The sequence below is a fragment of the Acinonyx jubatus genome, chromosome C1 (genome assembly GCF_027475565.1).
Source record: "Acinonyx jubatus isolate Ajub_Pintada_27869175 chromosome C1, VMU_Ajub_asm_v1.0, whole genome shotgun sequence".
Taxonomy (NCBI): domain Eukaryota; kingdom Metazoa; phylum Chordata; class Mammalia; order Carnivora; family Felidae; genus Acinonyx; species Acinonyx jubatus.
The window spans coordinates 151,492,389-151,513,309 of record NC_069381.1 but is presented as its reverse complement, the minus strand read 5'-3'; the positions used below and the strand labels follow the sequence as shown (position 1 = coordinate 151,513,309).

General features: G+C 36.1%; 1 protein-coding gene, 1 long non-coding RNA gene and 1 pseudogene across 13 annotated transcripts in view; 1 reads left to right on the top strand and 2 right to left on the bottom strand.

Moving 5' to 3' along the window:
• The window catches only part of LOC106982884 (uncharacterized), a 70,821-nt gene extending 60,540 nt beyond the window's left edge, over window positions 1-10,281 (bottom strand). Inside the window, exon 1 of the long non-coding RNA XR_008295404.1 lies at window positions 1,511-10,281. This is a non-coding gene — a long non-coding RNA (uncharacterized LOC106982884). The remainder of the gene's footprint in view (window positions 1-1,510) is intronic.
• Window positions 10,282-10,352: 71 nt separating this feature from the next.
• LOC128314050 (complement component 1 Q subcomponent-binding protein, mitochondrial-like) lies at window positions 10,353-20,615 on the bottom strand (annotated as a pseudogene).
• The window catches only part of COBLL1 (cordon-bleu WH2 repeat protein like 1), a 164,350-nt gene continuing 163,831 nt past the window's right edge, over window positions 20,403-20,921 (top strand). For 10 of the 12 annotated variants that reach the window (XM_027055605.2, XM_053215207.1, XM_053215205.1 and 7 more), the window contains exon 1: window positions 20,556-20,883. In XM_027055605.2, coding sequence (XP_026911406.1) covers window positions 20,795-20,883 — 89 coding nt within the window. In that variant the 5' untranslated portion in view covers window positions 20,556-20,794. The other 2 variants (XM_053215209.1, XM_027055607.2) reach the window with 1 other exon arrangement.

Here is a 20,921-nt window from a genome sequence, read left to right as displayed (position 1 = left end):
CTCTCTCTCTCTCTCTCTCTCTCTCTCTCTCTCTCTACCCCTCCCCCACTTGTGCACACATGCTCTCTCTCAAAATAAATAAATAAACTTAAAAAAAAAATAAAGAGCACCTATGGTTCCATTAGGGCCAACTAGATATTCTCCTTATTTTAGGTCAACTGATTAGCAACCTTACTTACCTCTGCAAAATCTCATTTGTGTTATAACATAACATAATCACATAGCTCACAGGTTGGGGAGGTAGCATTTTAGGATTCTGCCTAAAAAAAGCATTTTAGGATTCTGCCATGGAATCCTTTTCACAAGGCTCTGAGACACTCTTTTCTTCTAGCCTATAGTTTACAGCAGAGTCTTCAGAGAAGAAAGGGGGGAGGAGAAACTGCATGTTGATGATGTGACTGAATTTTGAGTTTAATTTATTATAATAACTAACAATATCAGAATTGAAAAGAGTAAAATCTTCTATTGGAGTGTCACTTATAACTGTTTCATATGGACTTGATCAATATTTCTCTTAAGAAGCATAAATGGACAATGTGGGAATTGACAATTCTACATAGAAATGTTCTGAGTGTTACAAATAAATTACTACTTCGTAATTTCAGACTCAATACTTCTTATCTACAATGACATTTTCAGAGTAGTTGGAGTCATTGAAAAAATATTATTATGGGAGATATTACATGTTCCACATTGTTCTTAAACTTCTCTCTCAAACACACAGAAGATGCTGGGTTTGAACTCCAGCCTCTTTTCTGCAACCCCCCACAAAAGATGTTATAAGTGAAAAAAGCAGTTAAAGGTTTAGCTACACTCCATTTTCTTTTCCTTTGAGTTCTAACTATACTCTCAAATCAAACCATTATTTCCTTTCAAAAATCAACAAGGTAATAACAATATCTGTTGTAGAATAGCTTCTTTGTTAAAAAGAAAAATGTTGCCCCTCAAATCTCCTATTTTGTAGTCCTTTGTTCTCCTCTTGTTTGTGTCTCTCATTTTTAATTCACAATTGTATTATCCCTCCACATCATCCACAGAGCACAACATGCCCTACATAAGAATAGAACAAATACTGTTGTATTATTTCTTAGGCCTTTAAAAACGTTTGAAATGCTCATATTTATTGAGAGCCCACAGGTAAGAGGTTCTACAAAAAGATGTCATCTTTGTTTTCAAACATGATGCTATTTATTATTCTCAGTAGGACAGTAAATAGTAAATTATTACTCAAACAGTGTTGATGAAATTACACAAATCCACCTACAGCTTTATACCTTATGTTTTTATGACTGCTGTCAAGAATTCACTGTGAAGTTAGAGATCACGAACAAAGTGATCCATGTGAGGTAGAATCTGTAGCCTAGTAAAAGAATATCCGGTATTGGATTTGATCATTGTCTTTCCCAGAAAAGTATATTCTAAGCCTTTTGCCTATGAGATTTCCTTTTCAGACTTACCCAATGTAAATATTAAAAGAAAAAATTTGATATTCTATAATAATTCACTGTACCAGGGATTGGCAAACTTTTCTATAGAGACAGTGAACATTTTTTAGGCTTTTTTAGGCTTTACGAGTCATATAGTTTCTGCCACAGCTGCTACTTGATTCTGTTGTCCCATGAACACAGCTGTAGAAAATATGCAAACAAATTAGTGTAGCAGTGTTCCAAAAAAATCTTTATGAACACTACAATTTTAATTTCATGTAATTTTCACATCTCACATTACTTTTCTTTTGGTCTTTTCCAACCATTACAAAATATACAATCATTCTTAGCTTGTAGTTTGCTAAGAGCTGTATTGTATTATACATTAGTTAAATTCTAGTCTTTCTCAAGCTAGTATCTAGGAGTCATGGGGATAGCTGGTTTCATGGGACACTGCAGCCACAACTTCTCCTTAAGGTTGGTAAGAATAGGAAAAAGTTAGCATATTTTAGTAATTGCTATTTTTATATTTGTTTTTCACTCATTCCCAAATGTTGTTAATATCTACTATGTACAAATTACTCTCATAGGTATTTTGAGTGCCTGACATCAAGGGTTTGTATATATCAAAAAGGAATCACGGAAGTACAGATAAAGACAATACCAGACATAATTAACCAAGAGATTATCCAGCTAACAAAAAGGCAAGAGCTCATCTGATGGGGAAGATTTTTTAAGGAAGGCTATCTGATGGAGGTATAATTTTGATCTGGGCTTATAGGAGGGGTACAATACCAATATTAAATATTGCAAAAGGACATTATAATTATTTTTAGCTAATGAAGTTACATAATAAGCCCTGTGCACAAGTTCAAATCACCTCTCTTCTTAACAGATGATACTTACCCACTAATAATCTATGAACTCAAATACTAGAAAGCACAAAGAGAAATACTTTAGGCATTCTGAAGGCCCTGAAAGCTTTGTATATTTACAAAAATTACCAGTATTTACTAATTATTAAACTCAGAAAAATCCATCTACCTCTCCTTCGATTCAATCTGGTATCTAAACCAATGAATTTCCATTTTGTGTCTGTTTAATACTGCATAATACCGTGTTTTAATTTGTGCTATGAATTTAGTATATAAATAGTAGTAGCTATATGGAGATATTTGTACCAAACAACAAAAATAAACTAGGTGCTGTGTAAATAGATAAGACTTTCTTTTTTGCATGTTGTTTATTTAATGTTCCTTTATGCATTAGAAGTAATCCATTAAATGCTCACAAAAAACAAACAACAGGGTATGATACATTTTTTCGCTGACTTACAGAAACATTTCAGAGATACTTAAACATTGAAGAGAACTTACCCCAAATTATTGTTACAACACATTTAACCCTAGAATTTACTTTAAAAATCCCTCTTTACACACATATTCTCAAGTTTTGCTTACATTTTTACCTGTATTTTTCTCTAAATTAGAGAAGCCAGTTAACCTTTGAAAAAAATCTGATCAAAACCAGTCACCCTCAGTTATGCAGTGGTTGGTAACAATATTAATTTCCTGTGAGTACTGCATTAGCTGCAAGCATGTTCTCATACAATGTATTTTCATTAACATAAAGTTTGAAATATTTTCTAATTGCCCTTGTGATTTCTCTTTTTACCCATGAACTATTTATGAATTTGTTAACTTCAAAATATTTATTATTTTCTCTAAATGTCTTATTACTAATTTCTAGCTTTATTGCATTACAGTTAAAGAATATTCTCAATGATATTAGTTCTCTAAGTATACTGAGGTTTATTTCATAGCTACATGTATGGTCTATATTGGTGAACATATCATGCAATTTTGGGTTATATTGGGCTATAAATGTCAGATCTTAATGATCTGTACTGTGTTGAACACATCATCTATTTCTTTACTTATTTTTTTTTTTGCCTTGTTATTAGAATTAAATGGAATTCATCTCCCTTTATTTGTCCCAGTCAAGTTCTTATAGGCACAATGTAAAAAAAAAAAAAAAAAAAAAAAAAAAAAGGAAGAAAAGCAGTACAAGAAAGCAATAACCAGCTTTAGAAGGAGTTTAGAATAAAAAGGAAAAAAAAAGAATGATTCATATACTTGATGAAAAGTGGCATTTTGGTTTTGTGGTTTGGTTTTTTGGTAAAAAGCAGTCGGCTGCCGGAATGTTTCTTAACTAAAACAACTTCTATGATCAAAGACATCAAAGATAGCTATCTTTGTGTTCTCAGCCACAACACTCCGTCTACAGTCAGCCAAACTCTCATGTTGAAAGAAGACAGTTAAAAAAAGAAGGTGAAGATGGAAACATTTGCACAGAATCAGAGGATTGGGTACCAACTTCTGACTCTTTTTTTCTTTTTTTTCAAGACTGAAGCAAACAGTGGTTGATCATTCCTGTCTCTACCCTGTCAAGAACAAGTTTAATGGAAGGATGGCTGTATTATCCTCACCTTCGTGAGCTACCCCTGTGAGTGACATGGCAGGAGGTTGTGGAAGCGATCTTGCTGCCCCATGTATCACTTTTAAATGATTCAGTCTCTTTCAAGTAGATGTTCAGTTTTTCAGATTCCTATCTCTGTAATGTGGTCTCTGGGCACATAGGGGTTTCTGTGAACTCATGGAGGAAAAGGATACCAGAGTTCCACAGGTGCTATCTTTTGGATCACGCTGGACCTGCCGGATCCCTGTACTTGTTACCACTATGATGCAACTGATGCTTACTACATTTGAGTCATCCTCATACACTAACACCCTTTGTCCTGACCCTGGGCCAACATATATTAGCCCCCTAGTTCCCTTAACACCTTCTAAGAGCTTCTGGCTAAGGAATATGCATGAGGGCAGGATCATTGTGTTGAGCTCATTTATCCCACCAACCCACTTCACCATTGCACCACGTCGGTATGTCAGGAAGCTGGCTCTTACTAGAGGCCTTGGGATGTAGGGCACATGCTTCTGTGTTCTCAGGCTATCTTGTACTTATCTGAGTGTTTCTAATACTTTCTTCTTTCTGGAATTTTCTCCTTTGATGAGAGGAGATGAGGACACACAGATCTGACCTTCTTCCTCTGCCACTATCACTTTTTCTTACTCACTCCTCTAGGCTGCAAAGATGTTTTCTACTTCCCTTTCCTCTCTGCTAGCACTTCAATGTAGTCACAGCCTTTTTCTTCAAGGAACACTTAGCTTGTTCGTGTAGCTTTAATGGCAGGTGCTGTGTTTCTTTACTCAGTGGAATAACGTGTAAGATCTGGGCATGTGTTCAAAATGCAAGCTGTGGCATCACCAGGATCTGAGGATGACTAAATGTAAAAATGCATTGGTGTATTATGTCAAAACAGTATTTCTATTACATATGTCTAAAAGTTTCAAGCATCTAAGGAACTTATTTACTTTTTTTTCTTAACATTTATTTATTTTTGAGAGAAATATTATATATTTCTCTCAATATTATTATGGGTGGTTTTGACACCAAAACCAGATAAAGACACTACAAAAAAGAGAAAATTATAGGCCAATATTCCTGATGAAGACAGATGCAAAAATCTTCAACAAAATATTAGCAAACTGAATCCAACAATACATTAAGCAAAATCATTCATCATAATCAAATGGAATTTATTCCAAGGATTCAAAGGTGGTTCAATAATCACAAATCAATCAACATGATATATTACATTAATAAGAGGGAGGATAAAAAGCATATGATCATCTCAATAGATGAAGAAAAAGCATTTGACAAAGTACAACATCCATTCATGATAAAAACTCTCAACATAGTAGGTTAAGAGGAAACATACCTCAACATAATAAAGATCATATATGAAAACCCACAGCTAACACGATATTCAAAGGTAAAAAAGTGAGAGTTTTTCCTCTAAGACCAGGAACAAGATAAGGATGTCCACTCTCACTACTTTTACTGAGCATAGTACTGGAAATCCTAGCCACAGCAATCAGATAAGAAAAGGAAATAAAAGGCATCCAAATTAGTAAGGTGGAAGTAAATTTTTCACTATTTGCAGATGACATGATACTATATATAGAAAACCCTAAAAAATTATATACAATGGAAAATCACATTCATTCCCATTTATGCATTCACTTATCAAATACTCAAAACTTAAGATTTGCAAGAAAATTGACCTTTCTTTAATTTACCTGGAAGGAAACCAATCACTAGTCAATTAGCGAGTCACCCCTGCACCATCTCACATCAGAGCAAAACACATGGACTTAAGCAACTCAAGACAATTAGAGGAGGGTCTGTCCTTGGTTTGCTTTGGATAATGATGTTCTGCTAGTTTCTTTCTGCTTAGGAAAATCTGATGAACTCAAATTTCAACTTGTAAATTTTTGCAACTTAAATATCCAATATATTAAATAATTTAAATTATTATTGATGGGATGTAAAATTGGGATAACTATTGGTGTAGATTTGGGAGTTACTAAAAACAGAGGGTAAGTGAAGCCATAAAGTGGTTGAGTTTCCTCAAAAAGTTTATATGAAACCCAAAATTATGGGTCCAGTATTAATTAGGACTGGACTCAGAGATGAGAAAAATAAAGTCAACAAAGATATTTTCATTCATTTAGAAGTAATTCTTTGTCTGCCTGCCAAACAAGGTTGAAGTCCTAAAAAGAAACCCTTAACCGAGAAATATATAGCAATGAAAATTTGTCAGAAATGACATACTCCTGAACTTTGTCTAACCACTTCTATGCATTAGTATAAGCAGGTAAAAAGGACAGCATCATTTTACTCTCCCCCAAAAAACCTGCTTTGGAAAGCTAGCGATTTCCCTTTGCTCTCTTGAGTATATGTGAAACTCTCAAGGCTGTGCCCTGAATATTCACTCAGTTATACATTTTAAAAATTATCATTTAGAAAATAAACCTGGCCTTTATATGATATATACATCCCATCCTTAAGTTCAAAGTTCTCCCTGAGTTTTCACATTTCATTCTTCAGTTTTCTAACCACAAATGCCCCCGTTAGATTGGGTCCATGTTATGTCTCAGATTGAGAACTCATTTCAATTACTACACATTAGGTCAAGCCGCTTGCTTCCACAGTCAGGAATGTTTTTGCATCTGCATTTTATCTATCCAAATGTACATCTATTGAGGCCTCGTTATTAACAAAGCCTTCCACAGATTTCAGAACTTCTGGAGCACTTGCTTTCTGAGCACCTGTTGTGCTGCTGTGCTTTTCCGTGCACATGTCTCCTCACACCCACGAAGGGGAACAAGCTGCTAGAAGGCAGGAAATTTGTTTATTCTTTGTTTCTTTACTTTTTCACTTTAACAAATGTATGATGGATCTTATGCACACTAAACTCTGTGCTAAGCGCTGGGGATATTGACACCCTTAAGACATTCTGTCTACAGTCAGGAATCTCACGGTTATTTGACATCTCCACCAACTTCTGTCTCAGGGGAGACAAATGAGGGGCAGTGACAAATTTTTTTTGACTATGGTTTAACACAGAGGTTCTCATATTTTGATGTGAGAGTACCTCACACTTGGGCTGTGCACATGGAAGGGCAGGGAGGGAGAAGTTGGGAACACTGGGAATCAATATTTTTAATATGTACAAGTGATATGTACAATTTTAATACAAAATACAAATTAATATGTACAAGTGATTTAATAGGTACAAGCTCAGCCAGGTTTGAAATCCTCCATCACTGATAAAGACCAAATCCTAGAAATATCACAGAATTAATAAATTCTATAATTATGGTCTTCTCTGTAAGACAGATGTTTATCTTTTAACCTCTGCTTTAAGCAAGATTTTGTTAACATAATTAGTGGCCAATGATAAATAAAACATCTTGAATTTACATTCAAATATTGGCTCTGCTCCTTAATCTGGGACTTTGGGCACAACATCCTACCTCTCTGAGAGTCAAAATGGGGATCAGAATGTTTCAGGATTTTTATAGAGACTATATTTGGATCTTGACATTTCTTACTGGTGTAGATCATTACAATATGCATTTATCAAGTAACAAATAGTGTGTTTAGGTCAGGATATTAATTGTCATTACCATGTTTTTATTAAATATCTAAATAGCAAATGTAAATGAATAAGTAAATAAAAGTAAATAGTAAATATATAATACTGTTACAGTGCTAAAATGTATAAATAAAACTAAATGAATAAATAAAACTAAATAGATAATACTAAATAGTAAATGTATGCTACTGATAATGTAAAAATAGTTACCAAACCCCACAAACACTCCCACTTGCCACCCAACTGTTGTTTTAATAGCTCCTCAATCTGTCCCCATTTAGCAACTAAAACTCAGAAGTACTAAGTACTTAATATCATCTCCTGTAAGCTTTTACACAATAGAGACAGCTTTAGTAAAAATAATATGACAAAAATGAATAGCATTTTGATGTATTTTTTATTATTTAAAAATTTTTTTAACATTTATTTATTTTTGAGAGAGAGAGAGAGAGAGTGCAAATAGGGGAGGGGCAGGGAGAGAGGGAGACACAGAAACTGAAACAGGCTCCAGGCTCTGTCAGCACAGAGCCCAATGCGGGGCTTGAACTCACAAACCCTGAGATCATCACCTGAAACAAAGTCAGAGGCTTAACCAACTAAGCCACCCAGGTGACTCTCTTTTTTATTATTTGAGAGAGAGAGAGAGAGAGAGAGAGAGCGCACGCGAGTAGCAAAGAGGGGCAGAAGGAAAGAGAGAATCTTAAGCTCTGGGATCATGACCCGAGCCAAAATCAAGAGTTGCACACTCATCTGACTGAGCCCCCCAGGCACCCCTGATATATTACTTTTTAAAGTGATTTATCTATTTATCCTTTCTTAAAGGATTTCAGTATATATGGTCACCGATTTTGGGACCTAGTCTTAAGATTTAAAAGACTTATATCTGTATATTGTACTTTTCTTATAAAATAGTACTTTTGGGTAATGCCATTTGGCATGATTGATTATTTTTATAGAGAAATTTGAAGAACATTTCAGTCCAACATTCCAATTTTTACTTTATTATTTTTATAGTGATTCTAGTATTATTGATAAATTATTAGTGATTAGAATAACTTTAATTTAATGCTAAAATAACTGGAGGGACACCTGGGTGGTTCAGGCGGTTGAGTGTGGGACTCTTGATTTCAGGTCAGGTCATGATCCCAGGGTCAAAGATTGAGCCCTGTGTTGGGCTCTGTGTGCAGCATGGAGCCCGCTTAAGCTTCTCTCTCTCTCTTTCTCTGCCACTTCCCCCACCCACTCACTCATACTCTCTCTAAAATAAAATAAAATAAAATAAAATAAAATAAAATAACTGGAAATAATGTTATATTCCTTAAATAATTTAAAAATATTTCTGGGATTAAGGTAAGCTAATGTACTGTGTTCTTTACTAAAAATATGCAGACTTTAAGTACTACTCATCCAGTATTTGTGTCCTTGAGAAATGCTATAATAAATTTGAGTCACATTTTATTCATCTTTAAAATAAGAATTAAATATGCCTTCTCTTTGCCTTACAAGCATGTCACAAGAATTAATTATATCTTTAAAATATATAGAGTTCTTTACCATTTAAAAGTAAATATAAAAAATATCAAACATATTATTATCACAACATTGGTAAGAGATTTTTTTCCTTTAAGGTTTGTTGGGAGGTATCATGTGTTGTAGTTTGTATTCTTAATAAAATCTCTTTTATAGAATTTTAAGATCTTTTAGTTTTATCATGTTTCCTTACTTCATATTTGAAAGGAATGCTTTTATGAAAGAAGTTATCATTTGGAGCTAGCTACATCTACTATTCTTGCTAAATAGCACAGCTCTCAAAAACAAAGATTCTTAAATTTAGAGGGTGCCTAAAACATTGGTCCAACTTCTCACTCAGGACGGTATCATCTCTATAACCTGCCTGATAAGTTGCCTTCTAACCCCAATTGGACCTTTACCCAGGGCCACTTCACAGAGCAACGCATTTCATTTTAAAAATGTGGAAATAAACATGCAGTGGAGATCAACAAAGCCAAAAGTTGGTTACTAAAGCCTTATAAAATCGACATGCTTCTGGCAAGATTAACAAGAATAAAAGATGGATGACATAAGCAAACGCCGCTGGAATGAAAAAAAGTGACATAATTACAGCTTTTTTAGAATTGAACAAATAGGATATTGCCAACTTTATATCTATAATTTTGAAAACATATAAAATGATTAAATTAAGAATTTATGTGAAAAGGAGAAATGTACTTAAGGTTAAATGAAGAAACCTAAGATCTTCGGGCCACAGTGACCTCACAAGGTAAGGCCAACTGAAGAGCCCCTGACTCAGTTTCAAGGAAACTAGGTGACATCTCTGTCTGTGTCTCTGCAACTCAACAGGTTAGTGCTGAAGTCTTAGATTTAAGTTACTGACAAAAATGAATAAAGGTAGCTTGTGATAATATATTATAAAATAAGTGATAATCTAAAACATTAAGTGTAGGTCAGAATAGGGCTATAAGATGATACTAAATAATTCTAATTCTTACTTTTTCTTAGCTGAGACTTTACTTAAAAATGACTTGATTATTGACTAGAAGTATTTGGAGAACATGCTTTGAGGAATAGCTGCTTTCAGCTCTGGTTAATAGCGATGACTGATTGAGCTTCTAATGTTTTAGCAAAAATTTAAAAAGAAACTTATTTGTAAAAGTAAGCACATTTTAAATTCTGAGAGAATAAAGTAATTCAGAGCTTGGTAACTAGAATCAATAGATCCAAAGATTTCCATTTTATTTTTTTATTTTTAGAAAGAGACAGAGAGAGCGTACAAATGGGGGAGAGTTGGGGGGGAGAGAGAGAGAGAGAGAGAGAGAGTCCGAAGCAAGCTCCACACTCAACGTAGAGCCTAGTGTGGGGCTCGATCCCATGACCCTGGGACCATGACCCTGGGACTGCAACCTGAGCTGAAATCAAGAATCAGATGCTCAACTGACTGAGCCACCCAGGTGCTCCAAAGCTTTCCACTTTAAGCAATTAGATTGTTTTCAGTTTCTTATGAAATTATAGTTATAAAATACGGTTATTTTATTTTCTAAAACATTCTACTATATAACAGTCCTTTGTAGGAGTGTGTGTAAACTCCTTAATTGTTCAGATTTTACTCCTGCCATCAGCATATAGTTAGCTGTAAGCCTTTCAAAAAGAATTATGATACCTTTACGGGAGGGTTGTCAGATAAAATACAGGATGCTCAGTTAAATTTGATTTTCAGATAGACAACAAATCATTATTTAGTATAACTATTGCATGGGACATACTTACGGCAAAAAAATATTCACTGTTTATGTGAAATCCAAATTTAACTGGGCACTTTTTTTTTGGAGGAGATAAAGCAATTTTATTGTCTTATGTTATACAAACATCTAGGAATACCATATTTGTAGGGAAGAAATAAGTGAACAGTAACTAAGAGGGCAATGGAAATGATTTAAGTTGGATTATTTTTAATGATAATGAATGAGACGAAAACCATTTTGAAGTACGTGTGTGTCTGGCTTCACAGTAGGTTTGTTCCCTGGACAATGCCTGGCATAAAATAAAGGTATTCAACATCTTGTCTGCTCTATTGGCTCTTGAGATCTCTTCTGAGATCTTGGAGAAAAGCAATGCATTCCTGGTGCTCCAGGGCTGTGCTGAGCTCCATCAACTCACCTGCAAAAGTGTTATCCACACCTCCGCCTGCCACGAAATCCATCAGGTAGTCACTATAAGGCCCAGTCCAGAGAATCAGTGTTGAATGTGTAATTCATGTCCTTCCACACAGACTTGCCATGGGCTGAAAGCTCACCTCCCTGAGGGAGAAAATGTCATTCTCCTTCTCCTTGCCCAGCCTCATCTTCTGGATAGTGACAGTCCAGGAATAGGGCCTTCTTACCAACATTCTTTATAACTTCAACCACAAAATTAGGAGCGGACATCAATTCAGGTTCCTGTTGTTCAACCTTCTGCCCTAGGGAGGGCTCCTCCTCCCCATCAAATGTCGGTGGGATGCTATTGTTAATGTTGAAAGTGACTGATCTTTTCTCCAGTAACTTTCCACACTAATTTGGCTGGTGTCCCATTCACTTCCAGCTCCCAACCTCCAGACATCTTGGGGAGGTACTTAATTCTTCTCTATCTTCTTTTTCTCCTTAATTTCATCATTCAGGAATGCAACAAAAGCTTTTTCTTCCTGGGTGTGCTGTCGCACCGCAGAGGCTGGATGGTGGGGTGGGTGCAGCGCGGAGCCTGGTGACAGCTGACCCAGTGCGAGGAGCAGTGAGGGGCACATGGCCCAGCAGGGGCAGAATACTGTTGGCAGACCTGTGGGAGCAAAGGTTGACTCAGGCTTAAGATCCCAGCCTGCCCCGCCACAAGTCCAGCCCCGGGGCATCCTGTATTTTTATTTATTAAACCTGACAATCTTATTTTCTAAGTGTTGGTTTTCTAAGAAATGTAATGGATGGTTCTTTCTCAGATTTAACATTGCATAATTCCTACCTGTTACAGTTAGACTTTTTTAGTAGAGTACAATCATTTCTTATTTATTCATAATTCAAACCTTAGAACAAAGAATATCATACTAACTGGGGATACCTGGCTGGCTTAGCCGGTAGAGCCTGTAACTCTTCATCTCCGGGGTGTGAGTTCCCAGCCCCAGGCTGGATGTGGAGGTTACTTAAAAATGAAATCTTTATAAAAAAAATAAAGTAAAAACCTCAACATCTTAATAAAAAATAGCATACTAATTTATCACCATTTTATTGATGCAGAAACTAAAAATTACAAAATAATTTTCCAAACTTTCCTCCAGATATGGGATTATGAATTATCACTAATAAAACTATAATTGTAAAATACTAGCTTCACTGAATTCCTTGACTTTGAAGTTTGAAGAGATGCTAATGCTGAAATAACTAGGTAATGTATTGGTTTTTTGCTAGACTTCTACAGTCAATGTCAGTTGAAGCATAGAACTCATGAATGGAAGGATTGTATTCCAAAGCTACTATTAGCATGTTCTACCAACTCACTTTTTAAATTCCTCAACTTCCCCTAACATTATTTAAAAAACAAAAAAAAAAAGTGACATATTTCAGAAAGGATGGGAAGGAAGCTCTTGTGTATTGAAATAATGTTAGCAATAACTCAGCTTGTTCTATAGCATTGGCAGATTGCAAAATTTATAACATGCATAAGAATCATGCCTGGAGCTATGAGGCAATACTTAATCCAAATCAAAATATATAGAAAGTAGCCTCACATTTTCTAGATGTAACACTATGTTTTAGTAACATTTCAAACAAAAGGCACTGACTGTCATAAATAGTTCCCATGCAGTCAGGGAATTCAGAGGTTAAAACTGATAATGTTTGTATATCATTGCATTTGCACCCTCAGAAAGAACATCTTAATTCCATTTTCATGTTTTTATTCTAAAGATAACTATGTATTTACTCAGTCCAGTCCCAGATCTTTGTATGAGAATATTTGTTCTTGCTGACCAAAGTAATCCACCTTATTTATTATAACAGAAAACTTTAAAGTTCTAGAATATATATACTACCCAGGAATTTTTTCATGCTTATTTATTTATTATTTTGAAGTTTTTATTTATTTTGAAGAGAGACAGCGAGCATGCGCACACAAGTAGGGAAGGGGCAGAAAGACAGGGTGAGAGAGTGAATCCCAAGAAGGCTCTGAGCCATCAGCACAGAGCCCCAGGTGGGGTTCAAACTCACAAACCATGATATCATGACCTGAGCCTAAATCAAGACTCCGATGCTTAACTAACTGCGCCAACCAGGCGCCCCTAAAATGTTTATTATTTTTGAGAAAGAGAGAGAGAAAGAGAGTGCACACACACACAAGTGGGAGAGGCAGAGAGAGAGAGGGAGACAGAGGATCCAAAGCAGGCTCCACACTAACAACAGACAGTCTAATATGGGGCTCGAACTCATGAACCGTGAGATAGTGATCTGAGTGGAAACCAAGAATCAGACACTTAACTGACTGAGCCACCCAGGTGCCCCTGAAATTTGTACAGTAGGTCCTGTAAATATATAATCATATAAGAACACACCAAGGAAAATCACCTTACACAAGTCTTGTCTTCTACCTAGGTATCTTGTGATGTCTGATAAATATTATATAATTAAAAAAATTTTTAAATGTTTATTTATTTTTGAGAGAGAGATTGTGAGCTGGGGAGGGGCAGAGAGAGAGGGAGACACAGAATCCGAAGCAGGCTCCAGGCTCTGAGCTGTCAGGGCCTGACGTGGGGCTCGAACTCAAAACTTCGAGATCATGACCTGAGGCAAAGTCGGACGCTTAACCGACTGAGCCACCCAGGCGCCCCTGTCTGATAAATATTATGAACCCAGAAGAAAATATTTCAGTCAACAGTGATCTGCACAGCTCCTTCTAGTATCTTTTTTTTTCAAATACCTTTTTAATCAAAGCTGCCTGACTACCCTACTAGGCATTCTGCTCAGTCTGTTAATGAAATAGGTATTATTTTCCTCATTCACATATAAAAAAAAGACTCAAAGTTGACACACTCAAATATGTACAATCGATTTATAATTCCACCCCTTTCTGCTATCCTATCACATTTTCCCACTTCTACCACAGTCACCAGAGCAAAATAGTTAAAGTAGCCAATAATTAATGTTCAAAAAAAAACCCATGCCTGACGTGTACTAGATATAGTAACTTCTACACACTAGCTGGACTTTTGGTAGTGTGTTCTTTATATCATATTATCCATATGCCAAATACACACTTTCGAGTTATTTTCCTTGACTGACTGCCTTTGATATCCAGGTAATTTTCCCCCTTGTAAGTAGGAGGAAATATGCAGTGTAATTAATTTAGCTGCAAATCCCTCATAGAATGGACCTTGATAGGTATAAGAGAAATCCTATTCAACTTAACACTATTCTATATAGTTTTCAGAATGTCTGTGTGGTTCGTGGTCCTCTAGTAGGCAGATTATTAATAAAAACCGATCACATTTTAGAGCACCTTTGTTCTTGGTTTGGTCAAGGGTGGCTCACTCCAGAATGCATCTGGATTTCTGATCATCTTTAAATTTTTGTTTTGCCTTTATGACCTTCATATTTCTTGGATGAAACTGGAAACATTAACAACCTCAAAGTCTCCCCAAGCTAAAGTAGGTCTTTTGGGATTAGACAGGCTTAGGTGGCCAGTACCTTAGACCTAGGATTTAGAGATGGGAAATGATGTTCGGCATGATGTTTATATAATAATATTAATGTTCTGTGGACTACCCCAGTTTTTTTTCTCAACGTGTTATCCTTACAGCAAAGTAACTGCAATGTTACTAACAATAATAAAATAGAAAAAAATAACTTTTGCTCTTAGTTTTGCCACTTCTCTGGTATTACATCCTCAGGGAAGTCATTTGCTTCATTTTCCAGAACGGTAAAATAGAGATGTAACTGTCTATCTCTGCAAACTCAAAAGACTCAAACTAGACTCAGTGAATGAAAGCACTTTGCAAGGTGCTATAATGTGAAGTTTGTTCAATGGTCCATATACATACATCCAATATAGTTTTTAATGCAAGGAGCTTGATTACTCAACATGAACGGAAAGAAAAAGAACTCAGACTCATTATAGAGTTAAGGAAATCAAAGATTCAACAGTTGAATGACTTGACCAAGGTCATCACAGGCACAAAAAGCCAGGAGCTCCCAGCTTGCAGCAGGAAGACTTCTGCTCTACAGACCAGGCCTTAACCAAAACACAGTTGGCTCCCATTCTTTAAGAAAAGGGTTTCCTTACCCCTTATTGGATGCTTATCTTGCCTTCACTGAATGCTTATTCTCTGCAGAAATAGCAACTGTCCTAATGTTACCTAGATAGTGAGTGTCCAAGCCAGGGATGTGAACCCAAATCTGTCTGGCTCCAGAGACTGAGCTCTTAACTGCTGTGGTACTTAGTTAACCACACACATTCTCAGCTTCCCAAGAGAAAAGGCAAAGAAGTTGGATGCAGAGTCCTGACAGAATGAAATATGCTGAGACTTGTGAGGTTTTATGTCTGGAAAGACAGAGTCAGTGACTGCCTTGGTGAACGTTGTATATTTTGAGATATGTGGAAACCAACAAGCAGTTAAGAGTTTACCATGCTCCTTAAGAGAGAAAAGTAGCTCCCAGCTATCTTTAGAATCCAATAGGCAATAGTAAAATGCTAGATACAAAGATTTAGTTAATTGTATTACATCAAATAGATATAATTTAAATTTACTTTTTGTTCCTTAGCCTGTTTTTGTTTTTTAAGAGCATAAACATCCATATAAGAATGGTGTTTAAATTGTAAATCACAAGGTTACTTTGAAACAGAGCTGATACTTAAATGACATAAAAGGGCTCACTGTTTTCCAATGAATAAGACAATTACTGCCAACCAATGATAGAATTGTAGAATCCCTAGAGGCAGAAATTCATTTTGACAAAAGGACATCTTAAAGAGGCAATAAGAAAATAGATTTTAGGCAACTTTGTTGCTATATCAGACTCTGTAGCTTGGAATTTGGATGGGCACTGAAAACTGCCCTCCTGTGTGCCTGTAGTACTAAATATTTCACATGTCTGCATGCCCATGCATGCTTCCGGAGGCCTCACCTCTATCCCGGAATGTGTGCATTGTAAAAAAAAGAGTCTTGACTTAGAAATGCATGTGATAATATAGAAATATGGTTTAATTTATTATAAGAGACACAGCATACTAAACTCAGGCATTTCTTCTTTTGATAATTAGGATTGAAAAAATGTTTAATTTTATCTGTTGGAAGAGAGGTAAGGGATCCTGCAGTGATTATTAATTCATAAATATGTAATTTACTTGGAAATTCTATGCTAAGAAAATAGCACAATGATCTTCTAAGTTTCAAAATATAAAATATAAGTTAAAAGCTCATTAAAATTGACAAGAAAGTATATTTATTTCCGTACTTTTAGTTTCTAGAGTGGTTGGTTATAAATGACCCCCCCCAAAAGATAAATGATATAACAAGATATAATTCCAAACATATGGCCATGAAGTGTACATTTACATTTTTTTAAATAAATAGTACCATTCTTATTTTCTTCACACTCTGATACAAGTAAATGTCAAACTTCATTGAGGAAAAATAGGAATTTATTGATATTTTAGAAATGTTATAGCCAAATATGACTTCCTTCCTCTGTTTAACAGTATATAAATAACTGCATAAAAAATATAAAATCCTCCAAGCCCACAAACCCTCCAAGAACAGACTTGTGATCTACAATACTTAAAGAGGAAACATGTATGAAATACTTAATATAATTATTATATTACCATTTCATTTGAGTATTTATTTCACAAATTAAAAATTTTATGAACATTCTTTACACAAGAAATGGCTATGAATACCATGGTTATTAAAAACTATATAAATAATACAACCTTTAGTTACTGTATCTGCTTCTATTTTTTTTTTTTTTAAGTAAGCTCTATGCTGAATATAGGGCTTGAACTCACAACCCTGAGATCAAGAGTTGCATGCTTCACCAACCACACCAGCCACACGCCCCTGTATTTGCTTTTAAATAAATGTAATTGACAATTGTTCTGGAAGTAATTTCAATGGACAAAACTAATCTGTTTTATTATAATCACATACATTAGACATCATACAAACATGCAACCATTTTTAAACTTAATCATTTTTTACATATTCCTGCAAATGCTTTTGTCTTCAATGCAAAGAGAAAAAGTGTCCAATAAAAATTAATGAGAATTTTTCATAGGATAGCTATCTTGTGATAGATAGCTATCTTATGATATGCCTGAAGTAAAGAAGCCACAATATTTCAATATACATCTATCGAATTTATTTTCACCTATGAATCTATTGGTGGGCAGTCTGAATGTGAAAGGCATTAAAATAAGATGATAAATAAGAATAAGAGAGGCAGGAAAAGCAGATATGCTAATGATAAAGATAAAGACAGTAGTGACTAAGTAGAAAACCTGACTAGGATTCCTGGCTGCCAGAGAAAAAAAAGGATTTGGGTACTTTAGGATAAAGCTCTCTCATGAAGTATTTGTATGGAAGACACTGACTCGTAACAACACTTTCTATGTTTTAAGTCAGGTAGGAGTACTCTGTAAATGATTAAAAAAAAAAAAAAAAGAAAGCAAAAAAAAAACCTATATGAAGATAAAATGATAATAAACTATTTTTGTATATGTTTCAGACTTGAGAATAAAGTCCTGACTTTTGGCTCCCTGTTGTCATCAATAAACTCTCATAAAGACCTTAAAAGAAATTTTTTAAAAAAGACATGCTTGCCTGAGATTAAAGAGCTTCCGTGAAATTCAAAGTCTGAAGAGGTTCATTAAAGTTGAACACTACCTTACATCTCTGATCTTGCTGTGTAAAAGCTCACACACACACACATCTACACAATCTAGGATGATATAAAAGAAGCACTTTCTTTAGGCAGTGTTATGCAAAAGTGAAGTGCATAGGAAGATATTTACTACCTCTGAAGTATGGTTTAAATAAATCTTTTCAATGGCACTTATACTTGAATAAAAACATACTTAAACATTAAAAAGGTTTGTCATTGTCCCAATTAGTTTGAAAAATATTTAGACAAACTCCAATTTTAAGTCTCCAACAATTTTTGCATTGCCCACTTTAAACAGTGTGTGCTTTTTATATAGCATATATATATTTATTATGTAAAACTTTTTCCCTTTTAATACTCTCCAGCAGAAATTTGAAACCTAAATTATCATTCAAAGAGATATACAGCAAAATGTATCTTCTTTCTACCTGGTGATTTTGAAACCAACACCATCAGGTAGGTGACCACACATGGAGAATAAGTCTTCTCTCCCTAGAGGGACAAACTCACTATCTGTTCCATTTAAAATGGTCTGCCAATTCTTTTGAATTGAAAAGGCCTTTCCTGGTTTAAGGTCCCACTTGCCTCTTACAATTGCCCTGAGGAATGGAGTCTAAGGATCTCTTTACTCCTTCATTCATTCCACAGATATTTGTGAAGAGCCTCCTGAGTTCTGGGCAACCCTTTCAGGACATAAAGGATAAGACATAGCCTCTCGAGTTCACTGCCGACCCGCCCCCCCCAAACCTTGTTACTGTATAACTGAAAAACTGAAAATATCATATGGGGCTCTGGCCCCACCTAACAAAATTTACTGGGGGCTAAGGGGCTAATTCTATCTGTGCAGTTAGGAAGGTCTTTCAGATGAGAAAATACCTAAGTACATGTATTAAAAAAGGTTGAATGGAATGAAGGAGGAGGATTTCCAAACAGAAAGAAATTAACTAAAATTTTGGAAACTCGGGTAATTTTGCAATAGTTTAGCATAACCAGAGGGAAGGATTGAGAGGAGGTAGTTTATAGCAACTACGATTACTGTTTTATTAATAAACTATGCATATAATTAGCAGGCTCTAGGGATCTAGGTTAGTATCATATGAGCTCTAGCCTATTAGTGATTTGGAAAGTTGTCAAACATGATTATACCTAAGGAAGGCTAAGTGATGCTTGGCAATCCAGGATACTTCAGTCCTGTGCCCCTTCGTCTTCATACTCACTTTCATGATTGCAGCAGCAAGAAAGAGAGCATAGAGTCAAGCACTGGCCTTTAGGTGATTCCACCAGGAAATGAAACATTTCATGTCTGCTCACATTTACTTATTCAAACAAGTTACATCACCATACCTAATTTCAGTGGTGTGGAGAGTGTAATCCTCCCCTATGCCTAAAACTAGAAGTTGGACAGGAAAAATTGGTGAGCATTGAAAATGCCTTCAGCAGTTATGAAACGTTAGGAAAATGTTTTATGTTTCAGGTTAGACTAATGGAGTCAGTATTATTAGCATGTCATAAATTAAGGCTGAAACTAATTAATGTTTAATCTTGATTTTGTGATTGAAAGTTATAGACTTCAGTTTCACTGTTACTCAATGCTTGCATTACTGTCTGTGCAAGCAACTGTAAAAGTCATTTAGAGGCATGATTGATTCATGACATTCTTTAACTTGAGTTGTTTAGAGACTAAAATGCAACTTTTTCTGATATGGTTTCAATATCTTCATAGGCCACTTTTTTCCCTTTCCATATGTAAAGATACATTGAAAGGAATGTATTATGCGCAGAAAGGAATACATAGAATGACTGCCCACAACATACAAATGGCATATTGTTAGGTATTTAGTATGTCAGTTTCAGCAATCTTTTTGATTTCTGCAATGCTTAAATAATAAGGGGCATTTAGTCAAGCATTGGTTTTACATATCTGTTTAATTTTTGCCACCTGTCAAACGTTATCCTATCACTAGGGTGAACTGGCTAAGATTTGTTACTTGATGCTAATACCACAGCAGAGGACTCCTGTAGGATGCTTTTTCACCTAGTCTTTTCGTTATTTTATTGAAATATTTTTACTCTTAAACCGTAGTTTAAGGACAACTTAATTTCACATTTTTCCAAAAGCAAGCTTTTGAACCCATCAGAAATGTCTTACATCTTACAACAACTGACGCTTACAATACACGAGATAAGCAAATATACCTGTTTGTCAGGTGTAAAGAATCATCTACAGAGCATGCACGTGGTAACTAAAATGTACAAACAAGCACGCAGCTGTGTCTGTGATTCTTTTATTCCCGTAAAATTCCAAGAGGGGAATAAAATATATCATTTGTTCTAGATTATCGTCAGACACTATTTTCCAGTCCTGATGTCACAGCTGTTATATGCTTAAAAAGAAGGAAAGAAAGAAATATGCTTCTGAAGACGGGGCAAGCTTAAACCTGCCACTGATTAGAAAAATCAGTCACAGGTGCGCTTTTAACCGAATAGCAACGTTAGAGGTCAAGTTGGAGCTAAAAAAAAAAAAAAACAAACCGCGCTGGACGTGAAAAGTCGAACCGCCGGGAGGGCACGCTGCAGGCCCCGTTCGGCGAGTTTCTCTCCGCACTTCCGCGGCAGCCGGGATCCTCCCCTCCAGTCCTCACCGGGCAGGTACCTACCCTTCCTCCCCACCTGTCCCGCTCCCCGCGCGCCCGGCTTCCCGAAGCAACGCCCTGGCGACGGGACTGGGAACTCTCGGCGTGGGAGTTACCTTTCCGTTCGGCTTCCCCAGACAGACCCCAAAGACCCGAAACCGGGGCGGGGGTGGGGTGGGCGGAGGGAAATTCCTACCCGGCCCTCGGCACCCCCCCTCCGCCCCCAGTTTTTGTCCCCGGCTCGCTGCCTTTCTCGCTCCGATGCAGCCGAGCCTCACCACCACTTCTAGGTGGCCGTCCGGCGGAGGCGGTGGCGAGCTCCGGGGCTCTGGACAGGGAAATGGGGCAGGGTGAGTGAGCCGGCTCGGGGAAGGCCCCGCGGCGCCAA